The sequence below is a fragment of the Lynx canadensis genome, chromosome A1 (genome assembly GCF_007474595.2).
Source record: "Lynx canadensis isolate LIC74 chromosome A1, mLynCan4.pri.v2, whole genome shotgun sequence".
In the NCBI taxonomy this organism is placed as follows: Eukaryota; Metazoa; Chordata; class Mammalia; order Carnivora; family Felidae; genus Lynx; species Lynx canadensis.
The window spans coordinates 198,471,615-198,496,601 of NC_044303.2; the positions used below are offsets into that span (position 1 = coordinate 198,471,615).

The following is a 24,987-nucleotide window of genomic DNA, read 5'->3' on the forward strand; positions in this document are numbered from 1 at the left end:
TCATCCAACACCAACTTTCCTTCATCCAACAACGGTGAGTGATGCGCTGAGATTGAACTGATCGGTGGATAAAACAGGCAGGCTCTCTGCCTGGTGGAGCTTACCTCCTGGCTGGGGAGGTGCGCACGACAGGAATCAACCAAATAAGGCTTCTGAGCACAGGCTGAGTGAGGTAAGTGCTCTGAAGGAACGTCACAAGCTCTCTGGCAGAGAGTAACTGCGTAATGGCAGGGTAGTAACTTCACCTCTCTGAGCTGCCGCCTCCTCATTATGTAGGAGGTTAAGTAGGATAATATGTAAAGTGACGAGTACAGACATTGGCATATGCCAGGTGTATATAGTAAATGTGGATTACGGCTGCTGATGGTGAAGCTACCTTCCTGAAGATAAGTGAGGAAAAAATTAATTTTCTTCCTTGTGTCTCAGAGTTTCCTTCAATTCTGTGTGTGTGTGTGTGTGTGTGTGTGTGTGTGTGTGTGTGCGCGCGTGTGTGTGTCTTCCAGTTCCAAGGAGGGTTTTGGGTCGGTGGAGAAGGTCGTGCTGCTCACGTTTCTCTCGGCGGTTATCCTGATGGCCATCCTGGGGAACCTGCTGGTGATGGTGGCTGTGTGCAGGGACAGGCAGCTCAGGTGAGTAGCAGGAGGAAACCGGGGTGGAGTTCGAGGCTCTCCCTGGAGAGCTGGGGTCTGAACTATGATTCCCATTACAATTCAAATTATGAGAGGGAAATGATGTTGGTAAAACAGAGCAGGGAAGAGATCACACGTGATTTCCCCATGATGACATAGCTGGTGTAAGCACTTACGTGGATCTCCGTCCCGTCTTTTTTTCCCGTGTTCAGCTTTGGGAGGGGTTGGGGGGAGGTGTTTGGTAACAGTTGTGATCACTATAAATGTACAATTGTTGAGAGCCTATCTAGTCCAACCTCCCCACTTTATCAGTGGTTCAGAGAGGGGTGGGTGCTCAGTGACTGATCTGGATTTAGACCTGTATCTTCTGCTCTTTCCACTTCATCAGTCTCAACCCAGCTGCAGTTAAAGTCACCTGAAGACCTCTTGAAAATTGCTAGTGTGTAGCATAAGTATGTCCCATGCAGTGTCTGGAACATACTTATAGTAAATAGTTATTCATTGTTTACCTGAAATTGCCATTTAACTCGGAGGCCTATTTTATAACTCGGAGGTCATATTTTATCTGACAATCCTTGTGGGGGTGGGGGAGGGTTTAACCACCCAAAGTCTCTGAACTAATTGATCTGGGGAGAGACCTGGGCATCAATATTTATAAAAACTCACCCGGTGATTCTGGTGTTGAGCCTGGATCGAGAGCCACCAGGCCATAAAATGGGATAAAAGATACAATCCTGGCTCACCTACGGCCTTCCTCTCTAAGCACTAATCCACTTACAACGCAAAGGAAATGTAAAAGCGCGGTTCTGGCCCATGTCACAAATGTGAGGCACACAGCAGTCAGTCTAAGCGTGGAAAACAGTGGAATTTGACACCATTTTTGAGGAGGGTGCCTTGGGAGGGTTCCCAGAGAATAACCAAACAAGGCCTGAAGGGAAGGGCGGGTGGGGAGAGAGAGAAGCCTGTGTAGAGGCCATGCTTCATGCACCAGGGCTCAAATCAGGCCAGTGTGGCCGCAGGGAAGAAGATGGGGTGCAGGAGGTCAGGGGTGGCTGGACCACACATACTGCATGACAGAGGGGGGAAGGGAATTTCACAGAATTCATTGCATGTCTGACTTTTCTTTCCTCTGTCTCTCTCCCTTCTTTCTTTGTTTCCCTCTCCTCTTTTCTACTGTCCTGCCCCTTTCTCCCACCTTTTCCTTTGTCTCTCCCCCTGCCTTCTTCCTTATACATTCTTCTCACAGGAAGATAAAGACCAATTATTTCATCGTATCCCTCGCCTTTGCGGATCTGCTGGTCTCGGTGCTGGTGATGCCCTTTGGTGCCATCGAGCTGGTTCAGGACATCTGGATTTATGGGGAGATGTTTTGCCTGGTCCGGACATCGCTAGACGTCCTGCTCACGACGGCGTCGATTTTTCACCTGTGCTGCATTTCTCTGGACAGGTGAGGACAGAGCAGTGTGACAGCAGAGCTCCGTGCTGGGGACAAGGACCTGATTGGCTATGGGACCACGCCTTTCTTCCTTTCCCTAACTCATCAGAAGTGATGAATCTCAGAGAGCTAAATTCTGGGTACTCACTGATTCCCCCACTCTCCAGTCTTCGCAGAGGGCTCCCTTTTAGTCAGGCCCTCCCTAAGGTCCTGCAGACACAGAGGTTGTTAAGGCTTAGAACCGGCCTGTAGGAAGTTCACGATCTAGAGAGTGACAAGTATTGGCAATCAGTTTACGGTAGAGCTCTAAATTTATACTGATGGCACGAACAAACTCTGAGGGAGCAATAATTAATATGCCTTTCCCAATAGGCAGCTAGGGTGGTTCAGAAGGATAGTTTGATGTTCCGACATGACCTCCTCTCCCAAAATGTGTCCGCGTCAGAATTTTATATGCATATTTAGGTATGTGCATGCAACTGTGGAGAATCTTTTCCAGAAAGTTAAAGATGATTTTAAAATCCCCAGTAATGATTCGTTTGGGGGACGCACGGCTAGCATTTAATTCCTTTGCATAATTTTATTCTTTTGCTTCACATTTGACTTCAGGAGGCCTGACGATTTCCATCGTGGCCTTATTTATTTGAGATGTACGTTAATCAGTGGTATTTGGACTTTTTATTTTCCAATTCCTGCCCGTTTGTATTCAGTCATAAAAGCAGAATGCAGTCTAAAGGTCAGACGATTACAGGATCACAAACCGCCATCACAGTACTCATATCGTAGGGTTAGTTCCCAAATTCTGATAACACATGCCAGTAATATGTTACCAGAATTCCCATGGGACAAGCCTTTCCTGTCTTCGGAGGAGTCCAACAGACCCAGTCATTCTTCCAATCTAGAGATAGGTCATTGTTTCTTTAACGGGGGAACAGGAAAAGCATTTGACTAAAATTAGAGATTGTGATGTGTCTAAAATATGTCTTTAAACAGTCAAATAAGAGTCTGTCCAGAGAATTTCTGACACTGGGGAAGGTCCTGAGGGCCTGAAACCAGCTGCGGGAACAGTGGATTCATCTCCTGTCCCATGGGATGGTGCTTATTGATTGGAATGGCAGGTGTAATGGCCTGCTCTATTTAAATTGTGCGAATTCTTTCTCTCTCTTGCTGTACCAGGAACATAGAGTCGAATGTGCTTAAATTAAATGCACGTCTAATGAGACTCTGTCACTACAGATAGTGACATTGGTAAAACTGAACTGTTGGTTGGCGAGCAGACCCAAAGCATGTCATGGTTTGAAACTTGTGTTCATCTGCTTGTTCGCAGCAGTCCGACTTCAGTACATGAAACACTTTAAGCCAGTCACTATATACTGTATGAAAGTTCACATGAGAAGAAATAAAATATAAGGGGGTAGAAAATACATGGAAGTCTTGAGGGGTAGCCCACATGGGGTCATTGCCAAATTGAGTGCTGAGACTGAAAGTATCATATGGACTTGGAGGGGGCAGAGCTGAGGTGATCGTGGCACCTGGAGGTAACCTTGAGTTTTGGGTAATGAGCTGAGTAGGGAGTGTAGATTGGGGGGACATATAGAATCATCTTCCTAGTGTGGAAAATTGACTCAGAGCGGCCCTGAGAGGGGGGCTGAAGGTTCCCTAGGAAGATTTGGCTTCAGAGTTCCAGATGAACTATCAGGGGCTTTAGAAATCATGGAATTTTCCCCGCGGAGGCGGGCATTCGTTGTCTTGAAGCAGTATGGTCTGGTCATGAAGAACCATCTGCTTTAGAACTGAAGAGGGTGGGATTCAAACCCCTGCTCTGCCAGTGTTTAGTTCTGAGGATGGTCTTAAGTTATCAAGCTTTTCTGAGTCTCTGTCTTCTCGTCTCTAAAGTTGGGGGCAATAGCACCTGTTCTATAGGATTGCAGTTAGGATTGAGTTAGATAGTCCGGCGGAGGCATTAGCGTTGGCCCAGCTTGGCACAGTACACAATGCTCGTGGATGTTCATCTCAGTTTCCTGCAACTGTCCATGCACCCTCCATGGTAAGATTTTTCTTACCGAACTTGGACCTCATCAGTGAATAGCTGCTCCAGCTGCTGCATCATCCAAAAATCAGGTAGTTACGCTACATGCGGTCTTTCCTTATCCCCTGCATTTAATCAACAAGTCCTACTGATTTTCTTTCCTAAACAGATCCTACTATTTCTCTCCAACTTTTATCATGCTGGCCCAGACTAATGCCATCTCTTGCATAAGCCGCTTCAGCAGCCTCCTAATTGTTCTCCCCACATCTACTTTATCTTCTTCCAGTCTGCTCACGTCTTAGAAGATCTCATAGCCAGAGTCATGGTTAAAAGCCTTCAATGGCTATGCAGTGCACTGAAGATCGAGACCAGACTCCTGGGCCCGTAGGGTTTTGTGCCATCTGTTTCCTGTCTGTGTCCCCAACCTCCCTTGATGCCCTTCACCAGCCTTACTCCCTGGGCTGCAAGCTGTCTTTGCCTTCTTTCTCTCTCCAGTGCTCTGGGCCCAGCCGTCCCAGGGTCTTGGCTCCTCCCTCTACCTGGAAACTCCTTTGCCCCCTCCTCTCTTGTGTATCTTTCAGACTTTAGCTCAATCCTTGCCTCCTTCTGGAAGCTCTCCCTGACCCCATCAAATTGATTCTTCTTTGTAAAACTTAGTGCAGTAGTGATTGAAATCTATTGTGTATTTTTTTTTGCGTTTATACTCTTTTATTAAAGTATAATTAACATGCTGTGTTATATTACTTTCATGTGTACACATAATGCTTCAACAATTCTATGTATTATTTAATGCTCACTGTGATAAGTATAGTGACCATCTGTCACCACACGATGTTATTACAATCTTATTGGCTGTATTCCCTATGCTGTACCTTTCATCTCTGTGATTTATTCATTTTGTCACTGGAAGTTTTTACCTCTTATTCCTGTCTATCTATTTCACCCATTCCCCCCACCTCCCCTCAGGCAACCCCAGTTTGCTCTCTGTATTTAAGAATGGGGGCGTGCCTCTTTTATTTTCCTTTGCTCATTTGTTTCTTATAGAACACATTTGAGTGGAATCATATGTCTCTATCTCCCCCGAGAGGAGAAAGTGCAAAGATATGAGTAAGGAGGGGCACCTGGGTGGCTAGGTCGGTGAAGCATCCATCTTCAGCTCAGGTCACAATCTCATGGCTCATGGGTTTGAGCCCCGCATCGGGCTCTGCACGGGCAGCATGGAGCCTGCTTGGGATTCTCTCTCTCTTTCTCTCTCTCTCTCTCTCTCTCTCTCTCTCTCTCTCTCTCTCTCTCTGTCCCTCCCCTGCTTGCACGCTCTCTCTCTCAAAACATAAACATTTAAAAAAAAAAAAAGATATGAGTAAGGACAATGTCCTCGCCCTCCTGGAACTTACCTTTTAATGGGGAAACTAACAATTAACCAATAAGGGCATCAGTAGTGATGTAGGCACTTGGTAACCACTGTTCAACAAACGGAATGTTCAGTAAACCCTGTTTTTGAGAGAATTCTCTCAAAACTTTTTGGCTGCCATTAGTTCCATTTCCTTCTCAGATAGTGGACATCAAAACCTCTGATACCATAAATAAGATGGAGTCAGATGGCTTCGTTTGGTTGGTTTTCCTCGGGGAGCCTGGGAAGGTTGCCAATTGTTTCTAGCATCTCCTGTCCCAAGCATGATATTCTCATTGGGATGGAAGGTTCACCCTGAACATGACAACACTACATCTTAGTCTGGAAGTGTAAGCTTTTATTTATCAGTTAGCTTCTGTTTTTGCTCTGTCCAAGCTGACGGTTGGGCTGGGCCAGAGCACAGGGGGAGCTTGGCAGTGGGGTGCGGTGCCCATTGTTCATCATGTGATTCCTGTTAAGATGTTTGTCTTTGTTTCTGGAGCTACCATGACTCTACAGGGATTAGTGATCTCCGGTCGTGCTTCCCAGGCAAAAACGCTCACTGTGATTCTTAATTCCTCCCGGATGGCAGACCCTTGGATCAAAGCAAGAAGCAGGACTCCATTAATATTATAAAATGCTTTTTCCCAACTACAGTGCTCCATCCACTGTGCTTCCTGGTGCTTTGAGAATTGAATCCAATTAATGAAAGTTTATTGCCTCATTAGAAGTAATTCCCAAAGCATAATTAAGCTACATGCATCATATAGTATGTATGGGTCATGGGAGACCAGAAAAGTGCATTAAAAGCACTATAGTACAGTTGAATATTTTGAATCAAAGGTTCTGTGGTGAATGAAAACCAACTAAGTATCTGTGATAGAGTACTGGGTTTTAATCTGGCCACTAAAACCCATGAGAAATAGTTATGTGTGTTGCCCTAGAAAGATATCACTGGTGTGTTAATTGGGGGGAAAAGCAAGTGTCAGATTTCAATGTTTAGAATAATTCCACTTTTGTAAAATAAATATAGAGATATTTATATTTAGGTATAGGTGAGTGAGTGAGTCAGTGAGTGAGTGACAGAGAGAGAATATGAATGAAATTGCATCAAACTATTAACAACGGTTATATGGAGGGTAGTTGAAAATGGTCCTGGCTAGACTAGGTGACCAGATAGATTGGGGTTGGGAGCCATCACTTTTACTAACCTCTAAAATATATGTTTTAAACTTGAATCTTCCCTGTGCCAGAAATTGACACTTCTTGAGCGCAGAAGTATCCAGGATAGCCTTTGGTTGAAAGTGCTCCTAGACCAGCACATTCTCCAGTCACTGAAAACATTCTAACTTTAGTGTTAGGAGTTCCCTCTGAGATCTGAGCGAGACAGAGAGCACAGAAGTCTTTCTGACCAACGTGTTCTCTCTGCTTTCTCACAAAATGCCCTGGATTCTCCCCCCTTTGGAGCCCTCGCTGTCTCCTGTCAGCAGATCCTTCCTCCCACTCACTCCCATATTCATCTTCCTTGGTCCCACCACCCTTATCCATGACCTTGTGTCTCATCCATTTCAACAGTCTCTTTTCTAATCATCACAGTTTCTTTTTAATTTTTAATGTTTATTTTTGAAACAGAGAGAGAGCTAGCAGGTGAGGGGCAGAGAGAAAAGGAGACAAACACTCTGAAGCAGGCTCCAGACCCTGAACTCTGTCAGCACAGGGCCCGTCGCAGGGCTCGAATTCACGAACCATGAGATGGTGACCTGAGCCCAAGCGTAATGCTTAACTCACTGAGCAACCCAGGCGACGCCCTCCCCATCACAGTTTTTAATGAGCATGACAATAATACCTGGGCATTGTGAAAAAAAAGTGCCTCCGGCTTATGAGTAGAACATAAAAATGTCGCTCTTCTCCCTCTGCACCTCCACAGCTATATACCCTAGAGGTTACCACTGTACATAGTAGCTCTCTGCAAATTCCAGTCATTTGATATGCAAGAAGCAGACTTCTGTGAATATATTTTTAGTTTGCTCAAATGGCTTTAGGTTTTAAATAAGCTTTTGAAAAGGGCTTTCCCAATATCCCAATGAATTGCCTGAATGTAGTGTTTTGACCAACTCATTTCTCAGATGATATATTAGTAAGATCTTTTTCAGCAACACATGATGGAAAATAAATCGATTGGTTCAATCAGCTGAAAAGTCTGACCTTAGACATGGCCGTCTACAGGGTTTGAACAATGCCATCGAGGCTCACTCTCTCCTTCTGTCTCTGTCTCTCTCTCCTCCTTGACTCTGTCGTTTCTTTTTTCTTCTCTTTCTCTTCCATCTCTGTCAGTCTCCCTCTCTGCCTCTGTCCCTCTCTTTATATCTGTCCTTTGTGTCCCTTTGCTGTTTTCTTGTTGGATTGAGTCTCAGGCTGGGCTTAGACCAGTGAGTCTTAAACCATCCTGATTAACTCGTGAATCCACAGGAGGAGAAGCCTAAATGCTCTTTCTCATGGAAGAATTTTGGCTGGCTTTGCTTGAGTCACTTCTTTCACTGACCATTCACACATTATGGTGGCTGGGCAGAGGTGAGGCACCATGACGGTCAGCTTTACCAAAGGTGTATGGCGTGGGAGAATGGCAGTTCCTTCTGGAAGAAGGATGTTGGGCAGACAAGAATAGCAGACATCAACTTCTTTTAGGCTGCCCAAGGGACCTTCAGATCTCTTTATTGAGCCTCCACAACAACACAAAGGTTTGCCCTTCCCAACTCTCCTTGTATTAGGCCAAACATCCCTAGATCCTTCCACTGGCTTCATATGCCATACTTTTTAGACTTTTAACCATTCTGATCCCCTTCCCCCAATCAATGCTATACTTTGTCCTGTATTTGGCATCAAATGCAATTCCCCTTGAAATGGTTCACTTCACTGAGGATGCCATTCTCTATGGGATTGCAAGATGTCCTCATTGACATGTTCGACCAAATTGCCTACCCTTTCTCTTGGCAACACAAGAACTTGATGTATATTATCTGCAAAACTCTTCCGACGATTTGTCAGTCGCAGATTTTCTTTTAAAACAGGTTTACTTGTTAAACATATGATTCTGACTCAAAGGTTGCATATTTCATCCTGTGCCAGAGATAAGCGTGTCTGCGTTTCTTAATGATCTCCCTGCGGCACCACTCAGTTTTGTAATGTATACCTAAAAGGTGTCTGTCATTGTGAACTTGTGTCACACAGTTACATCTGTTTTCCCAATGGGATTGAAATGTGTTTCTGAAAGGAAGGCGTACTGTTTCCCTTTCTCACATAAGCTTTGAGGCTAAGTTCATACTTTGTACATAATGGTAATACTTGTTGAGTTGAATCTCATGCTACGGGATATGAACTCTTATTTTTATATTCATTTCATTAAATATGTATTGAGTACTTAACTAATTGCCAGGAGCTGAGCAGAGCAGTGGAAGTGCAGAGGTGAACAACCAGAGAAAGCTCTGAATCACAGAGCTTTTAGTCTAGTGGGGAACAGGTAGTAAATAGGTAATTATAATGAAATCGGTGGCCATTGAAGTCAAATAAGGAGAAGTCAAAGAAGCTATTGGAGCATGTGGCCTCCAAAGCAGGGTAAGCTCTGGGAGGAAGTAACAGGGAAGCTGGGATCTGTGGATTATGCAAATGTCAGTAGGTAAAGGGGAAGAAGAGGAGGCATCTTCTGGAAGGAAGTTTCCAGAAAATGGCATGTGCAAAGCCCCGAATTTTTTTCAGTGATACCTTATCAACCATAGGCTAAATTCTTCCCTTGTCTTTCAGTGCTTTTCCCAGCGTGTCCTCGGTCTATTTTTTCTAACTCAGCTCCAACCCATGAGTGATCTGTTACTCATAGCCTGAGTCTGATATGTTTCTTCATAACCCCATGTTCTGCCTTGCCTCGAGTTCCTTTTCTTTTCCCGATGAACACTCACCCTTCAGTATTCTGACAGAATGTGTCACTGTCTCTACCCACTGGCCAGGCTTCATTCCCCATGATTTGTTGTTTCTTCTTCTGAGTGCCCATAGAATGTTAAATATAAGCATAGCAGTGGGGTGCCTGGGTGGCTCAGTCAGTTAAGCGTCCAACTTCGGCTCAGGTCATGATCTTGTGGTTTGAGAGTTCAAGCCCCGTGTCGGGCTCTGTGCTGACAGCTCAGAGCCTGGAGCCTGCTTCGGATTCTGTAATTTATAATAATAAATAAAACGTTTAAAAAAATTAAAAAATGTATAAGCATAGCAGTTATCATCCATCTTGTTTTTAAAAATTTTTAATGTTTTATTTTTTATTTTTAATTTTTGTGAGAGAGACAGAGAGAGAGAGAGAGAAAGCGCACATGCGCACACGAGCAGGGGAGGGGCAGAGAGAGAGAGGGGACGCAGAATCTGAAGCAGGCTCCAGGCTCCACGTTGTCAGCACGGAGCCCGACGCAGGGCTTGAACCCACGCACCGTGAGATCGTGACCCAAGCTGAAGTCGTATGCTGAACCGACTGAGCCACCCAGGTGCCCCAGTTATCATTGGTTTCTCTCCTTCTCATCCTGGATGATAAGCTCCTTGAGAGCCAGCCTCAAGGCAAACGAGAGTTCACCTGTCCTCGTGCTATTCTGATTGGTCCACGGCAGCTGCTCCAGGCACATTTAGCTGATGCTCCGAGATGTGACTTGTGGTTGCTTGGTCTGACTTTGGTGTTCATTTTTCTACCCTTCTCGAATAGCCAGTATAGCAAGTAGTTAAGAATGACGCCCTGGGTGCTAGATTGCCTGGATTCAATCCCAGCTTGACCAGCTACCAATTGTGTAATCTTGAGAAGTTATTTAAATTTTCTGGGTTTTGCCTTCTCGGCTCTAACATTGTGTTAATAGTGACTTCCTTGTGGAGTTCGTGAAGAATATAACTGAGTGCATGCAGGAGAACATAAATCAGTGCATGGTACATAATAAGCATTCAATAAATGTTAGCCACAAGTATTATTCCATTATTGTTCTCCTTTCCAAATGTGAATTTCTACTGGTTGTTGTGGGTGCCTTCCCAGACACCGGTTGCTGTCTTTTTCTTCCTGTTGTACGGCCGTGTCCTTCAAGGTTAGACCCTCGGCCTTCCAGCACTAGGGATCTCCCTCTTTCCTTTGGAGAGCTCACCCATCCCATGGCTTCACCTGCACCTCTGTTCTCACCCCTCCTGCAGTCTTGTCCCATGCTGGGCTCTGGGGTCCCATCTCTACCCACCTGTTCAATATCCCACCTTAAGCTTCTTTCTGTTTTCTTGAATCCAGTGTGGCCAAAGTGGAAATTTCCATTATAAACTAATATCCTCTTCTACTTTGTACATAAAAGGCACATCTATTAGTCATCTTTTAGTCATTTAAATGCAATTCTTTGAGGTCATCTTTTCCTTATCCACCATGACCAGCTGGAAGCCAAATCGTAGACGCATTTTCATAAATATCTCAAACCCATCTTCCTCCTCTTCGCTCCTTTTCTCCCATCCCACTTCTTGATTGTTGCAGTAGGTTTTTAGTTTTTATTCCTGTATATTATTTATCAGATACATCTTTAAATTTATTTAAGTATGTTCACATTTTTTCCACGTGTCCTCAGCTCAGAAAGCTTATAAGGCACTCATGTTCTCTGTCTTCTTCCTAAAGAGGGTTGCTTTGGTCTCACCCTGACCATTCACCACCATTACCAGGGCACGGACTTTGCCAGATGTGGGTTTAATTCCCAGTTTTACTGTATCCTGGCCGTAGGATATTAGGCAAGTGGATTGAACTCCCTGGGCCTCAGTTTCCTCATATTTATTTATTTATTTATTTATTTATTTATTTATTAACATTTTTTTATTTTTGAGACAGAGAGAGACAGAGCATGAACAGGGGAGGGTCAGAGAGAGAGGGAGACACAGAATCCGAAACAGGCTCCAGGCTCTGAGCAGTCAGCACAGAGCCCGATGCGGGGCTCAAACTCACATACCGCAAGATCGTGACCTGAGCCGAAGTCGGACGCTCAACTGACTGAGCCACCTAGGCACCCCTCCTCATATTTAAAACGTGGAGAATGAGAGCTGCCTTGCAGAGTTGCTATAGGAGTGAGATATATTATAGAATACACCTCTTGCTGCATAATGTGCCCTCGGTAAATGGGCAACACGTATAGTGTGAATAGTAGTAGCTATAGCAAAGACAAGAAACAGACAGTCATAATACGATTGGAGATGTGCTGTGTCACAGACATAAACAAAATACTTGAAGAACCAGGGCAGAGATGCGGAACCAATTCAGATCTCTGACAGAAAGGAGTCTCCTCCCAAACCCTCACCCCCACAGTTTTTTCTTCCTGGAACCCGAGGTTCCCCCTCTGCTCTTGGCGACATTCTCAGCCCCACTTTGTGCTCCTGGCTCCTGATGAATATCCCTGCTGGGGTCGTCTTCCTTGATTCTCAAAGCGACTGGCAGCTTGCCAAGCCCCTTGGGAAGCAGAAGTGGAGCGCTTTAGCTTTCTCTTGAAGCCGCTGCTGTTTCTACGCCGCTTCAAAGGGGAACCAGAGCAACTGAAGTGTAACAAAACCAGTTACCATGAGGAGAAAGATAAATCTTTCCATCCAGAGCTCTGCCACAAAATGTGGCTAGATCTCCTACTGGAGGGAGGACTACCGTCCAGCCAGGGAACTGCCACGGTCACACTAGACTGTATATTACCTGTTTATTTCAGTTGTAGTTATCTGTTGCCATATAACATCTACCCCAAAACTTAATGGCTGAAAAAACAATGTACTATTCCCAGATTTCACAATTCTGCGCATCAGGAATCTGGGCTTGGCTAAAGTCACTTGATGGTGTTTAGCTGGAGACTGGACAAGCCTGAAGGGTCCAAGACAATTTATCATACACATTGATGGCACTTTGGTGGGGTCATCTGGAAAGCTGGGCTCAGCTGGGCCCCTGTCCCCGTCCATATGGTCCCAGCTCTCTATATGTGATCTCATGTTCATACATGTTCGATTTCTTACATGACAGGTCATGGCCTTGAGAAACCAAGAGCCCTCTTAAAAATTAGTCTCAAGGGGCGCCTGGGTGGCGCAGTCGGTTAAGCGTCCGACTTCAGCCAGGTCACGATCTCGCGGTCCGTGAGTTCGAGCCCCGCGTCGGGCTCTGGGCTGATGGCTCAGAGCCTGGAGCCTGTTTCCGATTCTGTGTCTCCCTCTCTCTCTGCCCCTCCCCCGTTCATGCTCTGTCTCTCTCTGTCCCAAAAATAAATAAACGTTGAAAAAAAAAAATTAAAAAAAAAAAAATTAGTCTCAAGACCGGCATACAACACTTCTAATGTATTCTCGGTCAGGGCAGTCACAAGGCAGTCACAAGGGAAGGAGCAGACTCCCCACCTCTGGATGGGAAGCATGTCAAACAATTTGTGGCCATCTTTAATCCAACACAACTACAACCTCTTACAAAAGCTGAGATGTAATTAATCCCCCTTTACCCATAAGAAACAGAGACCCAAAGACATCACGTGATTTGTTAAATGTTGGAAAGAATATCCATGAAAGAATTGACGCTAGAACTGATTGTCTTGCTAAAGACAAAATGCCCCTTGTAACTAATAAATTTATTGATTCTGCAGAGCTCTTTATCCCCCTAGTCCTAAGTCCTGAAGACCATTGGCTTGTGCTTTATAAATTCGGAGTTGGGGGTGAGGGGTGAGGGGACTGTGATGAAAGGTTTGTTTTCCTGATTCCATCTCAATATTTGGGTCTTAGCAGCCAGATGCGACTTCATGTGTTCTCTCCTGCAGTTGGCATTTCTTTCTTTAGTTAATCTTGACTAGAGATCAGGTCTCGAGGACCATCTAAGATGTCACTTTCAATTATTTCAGGTAGGACAGCAGGGCCTGGATTAAGTCCATAAGAAGATACTACACAAGATCTACTTCATTGCTTGCAACCAATAGGGTCTCACTGCTTCCGTTCACCTTTAGGGACCCACTCATTCACCACGTTATTACTAGGAGAGATGTTGAACCAGGTGACCTCCATTTTATTTGTTAAATAATTTAGAGCCCCTGGTTCCAGAATGTATTTGAATCTATTTGAATTCATATGTATAATACATATATTCCCTTTGATCTTGTACTTATATGTAAGTAAAGATAGTAACTACTATTTATGAAGCATTGTGTACCAAAAACTTTCTGTATTGAACACTATCTCATCATTTCTCACCGTGAGTCAGTGAGGTGGACATAATGATACCCACACTTCAGATGAGTAAACTGGATCCTGGAGAAGTCACATAACTAATCCTGAGACCACAGAGCTAATAATTGGTTAAGGCAGGAAGACGAGATGCTCAGATAAAGACATAAAGTTGACTGCTAAAATCTCCTCTAAGTCTGAGAATCTAAGATTCCACGTTATTCTCCTTGCTCCTCTGCTTTCCCTGTGGTGGGATGGCAGGAAGTGAGGAGGAAGAATTTTCCTTAATTGTAGGACGGGTGGGATAGAGATTAGCATGGAGCTTAAAATACATGACTGACTTCTAAGAGTTGTCAAAGTAAATTGTGTCCCCAGAGACATTTAAAAGCAATTTAATCACACTTTTCCACATGGCTGCATTTGGGGAAGCTGGTGGCTGGTCTACCAAAGGGGATTTTAATGGAGTTTTATGAACAGTAGTTTGAAATGTTTTGCATAGACATTTCTTTGCAAATACCCATGCCACATGTTAGTTAATCCTGGCCACCTGGAACCTCACTTGTCACCTGAACATTCATTTAACCACTTTGCATAAGTTTTTTAGTGAAAGAAGAATGGGCCTTGTCCAGTGGAAGTCTAGGGAACAGACCTTGCAGTAAATCCGTTCCTGAGATGGGACCAAACCGCGTTCTGTCATGAACCCTGTTCACCTGGCATGGGAACCAACGATCCTTTTTCTTGAATTTGTTATAATTCAGTTTCTGTAGTAGAGCATGCAGCAGCGTTGATTGCAATGGACATTTTCCAGTTCAAAGAACTTTTGGACGTTTTCCAGTTCAAAAAACTTTTGCTAGACTCATCCTAGCATAGCATTCAAAAAGGTTCTCAGGAGTTCCCAAACCAACAGCATCAGTTATCAGTTACTATCAGTTATCAGTTGTCAGTTATTGCCAACCAGTAACAATAACAGAAACGTGAATTCTTGGGCGCCATAACCAGATCTTCCAGGAACCTGTATTTCAGCAACCCCTCCAGGTGACTCCCTTGTATGCTACAGTTTGAGAACCACTGCCCCTGAGCTGGCCTTTTGAGACAGATTTTGTTCTATTTTCTTACAGATACTCTATGTCCCAGTTAACTTGTACTCTCTTTATGTTTGTATGCCTATGTGGATGCATGGATACAGGTTTATGGATTTATTTTCTATAGATAATCTCTGTCTCCTGGCCTTTGTCCATACTATTTATAATACATGGATTGCACTTTCTTCTCCACCATCCTTACTCAGTCTCTGATGTCCAACTTAAAAGACACTTGCTGGAGAAAACCTTCCCATCCCCCTACTAAACATGACCTTTACATCCCCAAAACTTGGTCCCACAATGAAAAGTAGAATTTATTTTATTATTGATTCAACCTATTCTGTGAGCATCCACTCTATCTAGCATTGTACGAGACATTGGGGATACAGTGGTAAAAAGGGAAACGTCGCTGGAACTTACAAATCAGGTAAGGTAGGCTTTTCTCATCCCCTGTCCTAGATCGTAGCTCTTTGAGGGGGCACACGTGTCCTATACTGCTGGGAGTCCCCCAGGCTGTATTAAGTTATGGTGAGCAGGGTGGAAGGCAATGTAATTGTCTTTTCTGGTCCATATAGAATGCACTGGAGTATTGTGCTCTCTTTGTGACATCCATAGTTAAGACATAATGGCACACTATGGCATATGCAGAGGACATGAAGCCCTGGCTGTTGGCGTATATCACCTCCTCTAAACCAGGGTCTCTCAACTCCACCACTATGGATGTTGTAGTTAGATGATTCTTTATTGGGGAGTGGGGGGGTTGTCTTGTCCATTTTAAGACTTTCAGCGTCTCTGACCTCTACCCACTGAATGCCCAAAGCATGACCATTCCCAGTTGTGACAACAACAGATGTCTCCAGCCATTGCCAGACATCCCTTGGTGAGTGAGATCAACCTGGGTTGAATACAACTGGGAATATTTTTCCTGCACAAAGTAGGATTTCAGAAGAAGGGGAAAGCTCTTTTCAGTTGTCTGTAGGACCGTGATGCAGAGAACGAATTAGAGAGAGAGATTTTTAATTGATCGAGAGGGTAAAACTGGAAGTTACAGGGAATCAATTTTGGAATAAACTTCCCTAACTTTAGAGTAGCCTGAAGTTTAGAGAGTAGTTCAGTGGTTTTTGGTGAATTCCCAGTCCCTGGTGCATTCAGGATGGCCTGGATACACTTCATTTTTTTAGAGAGGATTTAGGGATTTCAGGGATTTCAGTTGTGAGATCCAGTGTTTCGACTGTTTCCAAAGTGGCTTTTAAAGAGTTAGAATAATTCCTTGGGGGCTTAGGGAAGGTGGCAGAGTGAAGTGATGGTGGTGAAGTTGACATCCTGTCCCTTGAATCAAATGGCCTGAGCTAGATCCCAGGTCAGCTCTTACCTTGAACAAATCCTGACACTTCTGTGTGTTTGTGTCCTCATCTATGAAATGGGTGCCTTTATAGTTCCTGTCCCATGAATAGTTGCGGGGACTAAATGAGATAATACTGGTAGAGCCCTTGGTAAGTAGATGAATAGAACCTACTAACTCAGCTGGTGCACTTTGATCTCCAAAGAACTTGCAAATTTAGCTACTTCTGCCTGGTGGTATTTATATGTGTGTTTGGGGCGCAGTTCACAATAGGATACATATTTTTGTGATTTTGCAGAGTAATATAATCCAAATATAGGAATTAAACAGTAACCATGACAGGTGACAATCAACTTATCAGATTCCTGTCTAGTCCCTGATTTGTTGACAGAGGTTAGAATTTTTAAGGAAGCTCCATTAGTCAAATAACACTCAAACTCAGTTTTTTAAAGCTTATTTATTGATTTTGAGAGAGAGAGAGAGAACAGCAGGGGAGAGGCAGAGAAAGAAAAAGAGAGAGAGAGAGAGAAAGAGAGAGAGAGAGAGAGAGAGAATCCCAGGCAGGCTCCGTGCAGTGCGGAGTCCGACTTGGGGTTCGAACCTGCGAACTGTGAGATCGTGACCTGAGCCGAAATCAAGACTCAGACGCTGAACTGACTGAGCCACCCAGGCGCCCCCAAAATCAATTTTTATTTTAATCATTTTATTCAGGGATGTTTGTTTTCACCTACCTAATTTAAACTCTTGAATGCAGACTTGGAAAGGATTTTTATTTTTCTTGATTCGTTGCTAGAAAGCAAAGATTAGAAAGTTATTGGGAAAGATAGAAGGATATGTGGTGGCTTATTCAGGGAAGCTGCCTCAACAGGGCCAACGCTTTGGTAACAATCTTGAACCCATCAGTCAAGTGGGTGCTGTCATCTGAGCTCCAAATACAAATCTCATGTTTTTTACACCACATGCTACTTAAAAAATCAAAGTATGTCTATGGCAAGGTAGCGTCAGGCTAAAAATGATGTAGAGGGAAAGATTCAAGTCAAACACATACCTAGACACAATGTTCTTATTCATCCTGATCTATCACTTGCAACTCGGCCAGTGCAATCTAAGTAAAATTAAAATTTTTTTTTCCTTTTACTCATCACTGATTTTTAAAGTAGGAGATAAAGGATTTTTTCTCAGGCTTACCCAACCACCCCACATCATGCAAGAGTAAATTTCTACAACAGTCTATGCGTCTTTCACATAGATGTATCCCACCTGAGCCCCTATGGAATGAGCTGTCCAAGCAACTTTCTTTCAGGAATTCACTGGCCAGGGCACTGACTATATAGATCAAATGTATAAAAGATTGGTAAAATGTGCACGACATTCACAGTATCCCTCTTGAAGTTGAACTTCAAAAGGAAATCTGTCACCACTATTGACTCCTCTGTGGCAGGACCTTCTAGTAACCTGGGGTAATGCAAATTAAAGTGAGGACATTGGGCAGCAGTCCATGGACATGGACACCGGACAGCAGACCATTTCATTTTTTAAAAATTAAATCTAATCGGGGCATATGCATGGCTCAGTTGGTTAAGTATCCAACTCTCGACTTCGGCTCAGGTCATGATCTCGTGGTTCATGAGTTCAAGCCCCACATCAGGTGCTGCACTAACATCGGGGAACCTGCTTGTGATTTTCTGTCTCCTCTCCTTCTGCCCCTCCCCCACCCATTCTCCGCCCCCCCCCCCAAGATAAACTTAAAAAAATAAAATTAAATCTAATTAACTATTTTTAGTGAAGTATAATTGACATACAATATTATATAGCTTTCAGATGTACAACATAGTGATATGACACTTACATCGATTATGAAATGACCACCACAGTAAGCCTAGTTACCACTGGTCACCATATATGGTTATTACAATACTACTGACCATATTCCCTCAGCTGTACTTAACATCACCATGACTTATTTATTTTATAATTGGAAGTTGGTACCCCTTAATCTTCTATACCTATTTTGCCCATCCTCCCACCCACATCAAACATGAGGAGATCTTCTTATGCACAGGATATTCATCATACCATGGGAATCAGACAATCATCTTGGCCAAGCGAGACTTAGAAAGAGAGACTTCCACAAAAGTGTTCTGAGCACCAATATAACTATATATTATGAAGTCCTCTTCTGTAAATTCTACTGTCTGCCCCACATGACCCTCTGAATATCTGTGTCCACATATGGAAGCTTAAAGACTCTTCTCAGGTGAGATATCCTGCTTCCTCAAACTTACCTTTTGGCCCACAGGGTATTTAATTTTGGCTTGTCTTTTTGAATTTTGGGATTTCTGTGACACTGGAGATCCAACCGAAATTCGTGAAATGTTGCCTTTATTCAACATCTATTCCAAACCTCAAGAATCATAAATTATACAGCAAAGATAGGGCAATATCTGTTCTACACTTAGCCCTCGATTGCCTTCTTTGATATGGTAGATGAAGGGATGTTATAACTTTGAGCTATGCTATGGAAGTGTATTGAATGAAACAAGACATTCTTACTTAAAGTATCTATGGAGGACATGTCTAACATTCGAAACCATTTTTACTGATGCAGGAAACTTTGGTGGCAAGAGACTAACTTTAGCCAACTTTATTAGTTTGTTAGAGCTGTCATAACAAGTACCATAAACTGGGTTCTTAGAACAAGAAAGGTATCGTCTCATGGTTCTAGAGGCTAGAAGTCTGAAACCAAGATGTCAACAGGGCCACGCTACCTCTGAAACCTACAGGGGAAGGATTTTTCCTTGGCCCTTCTTAGCTTCAGACCATTCCAATCTGCTGTCTCTGAGCATATCTGAATCTGTGTCCAAATTTCCCTTTTTATAAGGACATTAGCCATATTGGATCAGGGCCCACACTAATGGCCTCATTTTAATCTTATGACCTCTGTGAAGATTCGATTTCCAAATAAGGTCCTATCCCAAGGTACTGAGGGTTAGGACTTCAACATACTTTTTTAGGAAAGGAAGAGGGGACAAACTCAATCCATAACACTAGCTTAAGCAAAGGAAAAAAAAAAAAAGGGAGTTTATTGGAAAGATACGTGGTAGCTTATCTAATCAAAGGAGGAACTAAAGAAAGAGGACCTGAAAGGCAAGATCATGGCTGCCCAACAATGCAAGGAGTGAGAGTTACTCCCAGCCCCACCAGGAGGCTTTCGCTGACTTCCCCATCTCTGCATTACTGCATGTGGCATTCAGAGTCCCAGGAAAAAGTCTGACTGGGTCACTCCCTGGCCAGAAAAGTCGGGAGCACCATCATTTGCTCTCCCAACAACATGAAAGTGACAGAGAAGAGGTAATTCCCAATGGCTTTGGGATGTTATTATCAAAAGAAAGGAGGAAGGATGCTAAATGGATAAAACCAAATGTCTAATCTAGACCCTCCAGTGCATGAAGAAAGGAGCAGAATTTGTAAAAAAAAAAAAAAAAAAAAAAAAAAAAGTAGGGGTGCCTGGGTGGCTCAGTCAGTTAAGCATCTGACTCTTGATCTCAGTTCAGGTCATGATCTCACAGTTTGTGAGTTTGAGCCCCACGTCAGGCTCCCTGCTGATGGTGCGGAACCTGCTTGGGATTCTCTCTTTCTCCCTCTCTCTCTCTCTCTGCCCCTCCTCCGTTCATACTTTCTTTCTCTCTCTCTCAAAATAAATAAATACATTTTAAAAGTGTTTTAAAAAATATTTTCGTATACCCCAAATTCATGATTAATTCTATGTTAATAATAAATCTGTATGATTGTTAATACCGCCATTCAGAAAAACCTGTCATTCTGATAACGATTGGCCTTTCTCATAAGTCAAGATCATGGGGGGAATTCTAACCAATCATGATTCTTTCCACTGCTGAGCTATCTTTAGCCAGATTTTGTCACCGTGTTAGTTTTATAGATAGAGAAAATGAGTTCCCAGGGGAGCCTTTCTCCCATTCTTTGGTCCGTCGTTTCTTGCACTCTGGTGCAGGTCAGGACACCCACTGTGTTACTGGCCACAGGAAGCTTGCTGGCACAGTGTGGTCAGCTGCTCCCTGACGCCTTGGAGGGAAAGGTGTAATTCTGCCCTCTCAGTTCCTGAGGCCCCCACGTCTCATGTTCCAACACAGGACAAGCTCTCCTTCTTATGCCACCCTCTTTCCCAACTCGTCCTACCACCACCTCTTCAAAGAATATAGCCATTGTTAGGTTAGTTAGGCTTTGAATTAAGAAAAGAAAAGAAGAGGTGGGAAAAATTAAAGCAAATTGCATAAAATGACGGGTATAAGGGGGTGTCTCATCATTAAATGGTATCAAATCTTAAAGAACAGACCTAGCCCCCAGGCTTTCTGTTTGCGCTTATTCTGTGATTCTTCCAAAGGCAAATAGCCGATAGACCTACTGGGGTATTGTGCCTCTTGTCAAATTCCCACAGTTGCCTGGGTGTGGAAGTGGTGGTTTCCAAGACTGGAATAGCATGCAAGAAGCAGTCTGGGAGTTAGAGCCCAGATCACTGAGTAGAGTAGGTTGCATCTCTGTCTGGAGGAAAGAAGGAGGCTAGCACATTGGCAGAACATGGACTCAAAAAGCCAGGAGCAGTGAGTTCCATGAGGAAGAGCAGACCCTGGTAAATAGGGGCGACGTGGTGTCCACCAGTAGGCAGGAAATGATGGAGTAGGGAAAATTCGAACTTTTACCTTCTGGGCATCAGAGAAACACTTAAATGGGCAGGTCCAGAGGTAATGCACGTCAGTTGTGTTTCCAACTCCTTGACCAGACCAATCACTTGGCCCCATCCAACCACAAGGAAGCCAGGAAGCTCATGTGCCCGGAAGGGCTGGACGTTTTTAGCAAACAGCAGTTTTGACTTCCATTTGTCATATGGAAGGAGGCAAACAGTCAACAGACTGTGATGCAGGAGATGCTTGGAATTTGCATTTTAAATGGGCCTCCTCAGGTGCGTCTGATGTAGGAGAGGAGTGGAATCTCTGGAACACTGACTTAGAATTTCACTGCAAGATAGCCAGGTAATTCAGAGTATGGGGACAAATCTGAGATACATTTCTTAGAGCTCAGATGTAGGGCCAAGCCTGGGAGACATCACCTTGTTATCGAAGAGGCTACAGTTGCCTTGGGCACTACAGTCCAGAGGGCTGGACAGAATCTTCTGAAATGCCCAGGCACGAAGGTAAGTTTCGGAAACACGCCTGAGACAGAGCAGACCGTCAGGTGAGGGAGTGTCAGGCTTTTCATATACGGGGAGAGGAAGAGGGATGTGGGGCCAACTCCAGACAGTGACTCTCAGATGTGATCTGAAGTTTACATTTTTGTTAGCAGAAACTCATGGGGCGATACCACATTTCATTGTGTAATTGCCTTTTTCGTTCCTCTGTTCTTTTCTCATTGCATCTTCCCTTTCTCTCCTACCCACTCTTCCTCTTTTTTCCCATTATTTTCTCTTTTCTTTCTTATTTTATGCTCTACTTGCCCCTCTAATTTCCCACTTTCCCGATGTTTCGTCTTCTTATCCCCCTTCTCCTCTCTGCTCCTTCTCTCCTCTTCTTTCTCTTCAATTATTCTTCCCTCCTTTTCCCTCTCGTTCTTCCTTTCCCGTGGCACCCACACCTTCTATTCTCTCTCCAGGTATTATGCCATCTGCTGCCAGCCTCTGGTCTATAGGAACAAGATGACCCCTCTGCGCATCGCGCTAATGCTGGGAGGCTGCTGGGTCATCCCCACGTTTATCTCTTTTCTCCCTATAATGCAAGGCTGGAATAATATTGGCATAATTGATCTGGTGAGTACCTATGCAGAGAGTGCCTGCTGTTTTAATCTCTGATTTACCTTATTTGCCTGAGATTCTAAATAAATAAACAATATCAAGTTGGGTGGATATTCTAGGAAAGATTCTTTTTTTTATATATGTACATGTTTATTGATTTGGGGGAGGGAGAGAGAGGGAGAGCACATGCACACACGCATGCATTGGGGAGGGGCAGAGAGAGAGAGAATCTCAAGCAGGCTCTGCACTGCCCGCATAGAACCTGATGCCAGGCTCAGTCACACAAATCATGAGATCGTGACCTGAGCCGAAACCAAGAGTCGGACGCTCAACCGACTGAGCCACCCAGGCGCCCCAGAAAGATTCTGATAGTGATCTAAGTGACAACAGCAACAACAAAAAAAGGCAAGCTAACATTTTAGAATATTTGTTGGATGCCAGAAAATATGCTCAGACTTTAACATAGAATCCTAATAACATCCTTCCGTCATCTCATCCAGATGAGGAATATCAGGCTCAAAAACGTAAAGTAACATGCTGGTCAAATAGCACAACAGGTACTCCAAGCTTGGTGTTCAGACCAGAGAGCCTGAGACATGTGATGTGCCCCAAGAGGCCTTCGTCCCATTTCATGGCTGCCAGTGACCAGCAGACAACATGTCATGTGGGCAGAGGCTTCCAGAGAATGAAGAGAAGCCTGGGCCAGGAGTCGAGAGAACTGGACCCTGAGTCCAGCTCTGTCCCTGACCTTGAAGGACTGCAGTGAGAAGGTGCATTGGTCTTCAGTGGGGGAGTGTCTCCCAGAGAGTAGGAGAGCAGAGTGTGGCACACGAGCCAGGCATTTGCCAGCCCCTGTCCGGATGATCTTCCAGAGATTTCCAGCTCTGACCCAGTATGCTCCTAGTGCCAAACTCGCAATGAGGATCAAAAGTTATGGTGCGTGTTCACTAGCAGCGATATATGTTCCCTAAGGAAGTTGTCAGGCGGTCACTCTAACCTTCGGTCCAGGACCGTGTTGAGGTAGGAAGGGGACTGGAGAGGAAAGATCGAGAGCAAGCTCCAGCCCCACAAGACCAGTTAGAGTAGAAGCTGCTTGTTCTTCTCTCCACCACGTCCCTAGCCCCTAATCTTGCCTTGTTCTTTGTCCAGGAAAGGATATCCAAGCCAAGGCTGGGCCAGGATTTGCATGTGGTATGTCAGAACAAGAGTTCCTTGGGCTTCTGAAAGAAGTGCTGGGGACAAAGGAGTGGAGAAGTAAAAGGGGATTCATACAAGGGAGACTGTATGGATATTTTCTTGAATCCTATCCTTCTTCTCTCAAACTTTCAGCCTTGCCAATCTCAAGGGAAATGAAATTCAAGTTTCCAACAACCAGTAGAGTAACAACGGCCAACAAATGTTGAGCGCTTACTGTTTGCCAAGCCCCATATTCACTTAATTGTTATTACTGTGAACCTCTTGCAAGCCTCACAACAGTGCTATTAAGTCGATCCTATCGTTGTTCTCAGGAAACTGAGCATCAGAGAGGTGCAGTTATTAGCTAATGTCAGATTGGCAGGGAGTAGTGGTGACTCTAGCTAAGTTCAAGCTTCCTGCACTCCAGGGTCTGTGCTCTTGATCTCTGTGCTAAACTTCCTCCCTAATGGAGAAGACCTTTGGAAGCATAAACTTTTGTGAATCAGAACTTTTAAAAAAGGGTGCCGCACTCTTACCTTCGGATATAGAATTTCTAAGGGAAAGAATCTAGAGAACCGCTGTTCATTTCAAGAGTGAGAGGGGGGCATCCCCCATTTACCTCCCGCAGTTGGGGAATGGGGGCACCTGCTTGCTATGAACATGCCTCATATTCGTTCCATGGTGCCATGATTGCATTTCATATCTGTCCACTCATCTGCACATTGAATTGGCCTAGGGAGACGCTAACACAACCCGCATGTTCACAGTACAGGTACAGTTGATTCTCATCATTCACAGTAATTAGGTTCTATAAGTTGCCACAAACACTAAATTAGCAAATACTGAATATCTTTGCCCCTAGGAGGAATACAGAGTTAGGTTCCTGCAAGTTCTGGTCCGAATATTTTCATCAACCAATCAATACATAATATATGCTGCCTGTAAGAGAGGCCCATGAAATGTAAGGTGACAGTAAGGTTGATATAAAATAATGGAAAGCTATAATATGCAAATACTAATCAAAAGAAAGGTGGTGTAGCTGTCATGAAATAAATCTAAGGCACATCATCTTACCTGAGATAAAGGGATTTCGTTATAAGAAAAATGTCAATTCAATAGGGAGTTCCAGAGCGTAGCGCTCTAACCCCAACCTCCTGGTCTAGCTTGAAACCGGGTGCCGCCAAGATGCCGGCTTACCACTCTTCTCTCATGGACCCCGATACCAAACTCATTGGAAACATGGCACTGTTGCCTATCAGAAGTCAGTTCAAAGGACCCGCCCCTAGAGAGACAAAAGATACAGATATTGTGGATGAAGCCATCTATTATTTCAAGGCCAATGTTTTCTTCAAAAACTATGAGATTAAGAATGAAGCTGATAGAACCTTGATATATATAACACTCTATATTTCTGAGTGTCTGAAGAAACTCCAAAAGTGCAATTCCAAAAGCCAAGGTGAGAAAGAAATGTATACCCTGGGAATCACTAATTTTCCTATTCCTGGAGAGCCTGGTTTTCCACTTAATGCAATTTATGCCAAACCTGCAAACAAACAGGAAGATGAGGTGATGAGGGCCTACTTACAGCAGCTGAGACAAGAGACTGGACTGAGACTTTGTGAGAAAGTTTTTGATCCTCAGAATGATAAACCTAGCAAGTGGTGGACTTGCTTTGTGAAGAGACAGTTCATGAACAAGAGTCTTTCAGGACCTGGACAGTAAAAGGAGCCTGGGCAGATACTTCCCACAGCCATCGGCAGCATTTTACAGCAAGATGTACACAGTTCTTTGCCTTTATTTTTTTTTTTTCAACGTTTTTTTTATTTTATTTTTGGGACAGAGAGAGACAGAGCATGAACGGGGGAGGGGCAGAGAGAGAGGGAGACATAGAATCGG

At 44.0% G+C, this 24,987-nt stretch overlaps 2 protein-coding genes across 2 annotated transcripts in view; both read left to right on the forward strand.

Moving 5' to 3' along the window:
• HTR4 (5-hydroxytryptamine receptor 4) overlaps positions 1 to 24,987 on the forward strand; it is a 131,936-nt gene that overhangs the window by 80,124 nt on the left and 26,825 nt on the right. Inside the window, exons 7-10 of the mRNA XM_032594015.1 lie at positions 504 to 629; positions 1,876 to 2,076; positions 21,777 to 21,930; positions 23,065 to 23,106. Coding sequence (XP_032449906.1) covers positions 504 to 629; positions 1,876 to 2,076; positions 21,777 to 21,930; positions 23,065 to 23,106 — 523 coding nt within the window. The remainder of the gene's footprint in view (positions 1 to 503; positions 630 to 1,875; positions 2,077 to 21,776; positions 21,931 to 23,064; positions 23,107 to 24,987) is intronic.
• Positions 24,217 to 24,825, forward strand: LOC115523663 (actin-related protein 2/3 complex subunit 3). Its single transcript, XM_030329844.1, has one exon. The coding sequence runs from the start codon at positions 24,277 to 24,279 to the stop codon at positions 24,811 to 24,813; it is 537 nt and encodes a 178-aa protein (XP_030185704.1). The 5' UTR covers positions 24,217 to 24,276; the 3' UTR covers positions 24,814 to 24,825.